This window comes from Octodon degus, unplaced genomic scaffold, assembly GCF_000260255.1.
Source record: "Octodon degus isolate 3935 unplaced genomic scaffold, OctDeg1.0 scaffold00004, whole genome shotgun sequence".
In the NCBI taxonomy this organism is placed as follows: domain Eukaryota; kingdom Metazoa; phylum Chordata; class Mammalia; order Rodentia; family Octodontidae; genus Octodon; species Octodon degus.
Genome location: NW_004524580.1, coordinates 34434905 through 34437932, shown reverse-complemented (window position 1 = coordinate 34437932; position 3028 = coordinate 34434905). Strand labels below are relative to the sequence as shown.

The 3028-nt window shown below is 67.3% G+C and overlaps 1 protein-coding gene across 1 annotated transcript in view; it reads right to left on the bottom strand.

Annotated features, from left to right (window-relative positions):
- Positions 1 to 2651, bottom strand: part of Btbd11 (BTB domain containing 11) — a 178936-nt gene extending 176285 nt beyond the window's left edge. Inside the window, exon 1 of the mRNA XM_023717356.1 lies at positions 1072 to 2651. Within this exon, the coding sequence (XP_023573124.1) occupies positions 1072 to 2197 (1126 nt within the window). The 5' untranslated portion in view covers positions 2198 to 2651. The remainder of the gene's footprint in view (positions 1 to 1071) is intronic.
- Positions 2652 to 3028: the final 377 nt, after the last annotated feature.

Below are 3028 nucleotides of genomic sequence, written 5' to 3'. Positions count from 1 at the left end.
ACACACACACACACACACACACACACACGATGCTGTTTTACTTCCTGCCCCTCCCCCACCAGTGAAGAGTGGAGGGCCCGCGGGGTCTGTCTCCAAGGGGCTTGGGCTGTAGCTTCGTCTCTGTCGTTTGCTCCTGCGCACACTCGTGGTGCATGTGTGCACACTCAAGTTGCACACACAAACTCGCACACGCGCATACCGAGTACCCCAAGCCGGGCCGCGCCTGCTGCGCTCTTGAAGCCCGGGAAGCGGGCAGGTCGAGACACGAACTATACCAGCCCAGACAGCCTGCATTTCAGCTCCAGCCTACAACCTCAGGCCAAACCGCCGCAAAAGTAACAAAGTTTTATTTCGCTTTCAGAGTCTCGGGTTACGCTTCTGCCATTTCCTGTGGAAAATTGAAGCTTTGAAGTATCCCGCCGGGGCCCTGCACGAGTTCTCCAAAACTAGCGCCTGCCCCTCGCCGCCGCCAGACCTGCCAGTTCTAAGTCACCCAGCGCGGGGTGACTTAGCTCTACGGGAGCTCAGACCCCGCGGGAAGTGACCCCCACGCCGACAAGACCTCCGGAGTGTCGGGGTCTTCAAGCCCGCTCCCCGTGACAGCTGCAGCTCTCTGCAGAGACCGAAGGGGCTTCTCACGCTGGTTCCCTTCCTGGGGACCACCGTGCTTGGCTCAGAAACCCCCAGGAGAAAACCAGAGCAGGGAGGCCTCCCGAGCCACTTTCCTGCTCTAGGCGTCTGGGCTGGGCCAACTCGGAACCGGCCGGGCCCTCCTCCCTAGCATCAGGGCTTGAGAGGGGGTGTTCGACAGGTACCGGACAGCACGGTGGACGCAGAGGGACGCACCTCCACCCCCTAGTACTACAGTCAAACTCCTGGGCATGGGAGGGTGGTGTGTGAAAGGTCAGAACAGAGTTCCGGTAGGAGACATACGAGTATGGGATGGAAACAACATCCAAAATACCTAGCGGGGCTCCGCCCCAGGCCCTGGGAACCTCAAGACGCTGGGGGCGGGGCACAGAGAACCCGGCGCACCGCGTGGGCGCGCCGGTGGGCAGGGTGCGCACTCACCGTTGGCGTTCTTCCCGCAGATGAGGTGCTGGTAGGGCTGCAGCAGCCCCCAGATCTCCGAGTCGTTGTTGACTGTGTGTTCCAGCGTCTCCACTGTGAAACGCGGTGCCTCGTGCAGCACATGGTGCGCGTGGCCGTGGTTGGCGGCGGCGGCCGGCGGGGCTGCGGCTGTGGCCTGGGCCGGCGGGACACAGCAGCTGCTGCCCCCGCTTGCGCTACTGGGGGCGCTGCCAGCACCGCCGCCCGCCGCGCCCCCTCCGGCAGCCTCGCGCTCCGCGTCTGCAGAGGGCGCTGCTCCCGGGCCCGGGCCAGAGCTGGAGCTAGAGCCGGAGCCCGGGCCGCCGCAGCCTCGAGGCAGCCCCGAGGCCACAACGCGCGCGTAGATGTCCCGGAACAGGCTCTCCAGGCAGGCCGTCAGGTAAATGGCGGCGTGCTCGTGGATGCGCAGCGCCACGCGGCTGTCCACCATCCAGCGGTACACGCGGCCCACGGAGAAGGTGAGGCCGCAGCGCGCCGACTTGCCGCGGCCCAGGCGGTCTCCGCCCGCGCTGCTCATATTGTACAACGACAGAGCGGCCAGCGCGGCGGCGGAGCAGTGTGCTGCCAGCCCCCAGGACAGCACGATCTCCATGGCGCTCTGGATCTCGTACTTGGTGCACTTGGCGAAGCGCAGGCTCAGGCGCTGCGCCTCCTTAGCGATGCGCACGAGCGCGCGGCTCACCAGCACCGACAGCCGGGCCAGTGCGTCCCTCGGGAGCCCGCTGGGGACCGAGGGGCCGATGCGGGGGTCGCGGGCGCGCAGCAGCAGCGCCTCGAGCTCCTGCAGCGTCCAGGGCACCTCGTCGAGGTCCGGCAGCAGCCGCGGGCAGTGCTGGCCGGCGCAGTCCAGCCCCTCAGAGTCCTCCACCAGGGCAGTGTTGACGGTGTCAAAGCTGTCGTGCCGGCTGTGCATGGAGTCAGCTAGGGGCGGCCAGCCGCTCCCGCCATACGGGGACGCCGGGTGTGAGTCGGAGCAGCACAGGGACAAGTTGGAGGAGCGCACCGAGTCCGCCGCGCCACCATAACCCGAGTCCAGCGTCAGGTCCTCCAGCGTGCGCACCACGGGCTTCTTACCTCTCCTGGCCATCGCTGCGCCACCTCATGCTGCGGCCGCCGGGGAGCCGGGGCAGGAAGGCGGCAAGCGGCGGGATCCCCGCCTCGGCGCACTCGGACCCCGGGCGCTGCTCCCGAGGTTACCACTCCGGGCTACCCGAGCACGCTGCCACCGCTGGATGGCACCGGGTAGAGCCTGAAGTCATCTTCCAGAGCCCGGGCCAGAGCTGGGGCGCACGGAGGCGCGGCGAGCCAGGCCGGGAGGGAGGCTCGTGCCTGGACTCACCCCTTTCATCCAAAATCAGAAGTGTCCTCCTGGCCGCTCCCTGGCCAGGATGGGTGCGGAGACCCGGGCGCTGGTTCCCGGGTGCGCAGGGCGGAGACGCCGCCGATCCTTGGCCGCTGGCTCTGTTTCTAGCTTCCGAGTCGAGCTCGCCCGCACTGAGCCCCACGGCTGCCGGGCCGGCTGCAAACGCCGCGGAGCTCCGTACACCCTAGCCGCCAGTGGGCGGGCGTATGCAAAGCAGGGGCGCAGAGAGCCAATGGCAGTGAAGGATGCTAATTACTTCGCCTTTCTTTTCAAATTCCTCCTGGCCACGTGGCCCCGCCTTCAGACACGCCCCCAGCCTGGACCAAGGCTGAGCTAGTAGGGGGCGGTGGCTTGGGGATCAGGGACCTACCCGGCGGCCCAGGGACACGGAGCTGCGCCCTGCTGCAGTTCCCACCCTCTGGAACCTGGGGGTGGCAGGCTGGGCCGGGGCCCGCCCCTCCGAGGCGTGCTCCCTCCAGCGGTCACAGAGTGTGTGTTCAGGGTCCCTCTGTTGCTGCCTTTTACGGCCTTCCTTGGGCCTGGATTGGCTTCAGC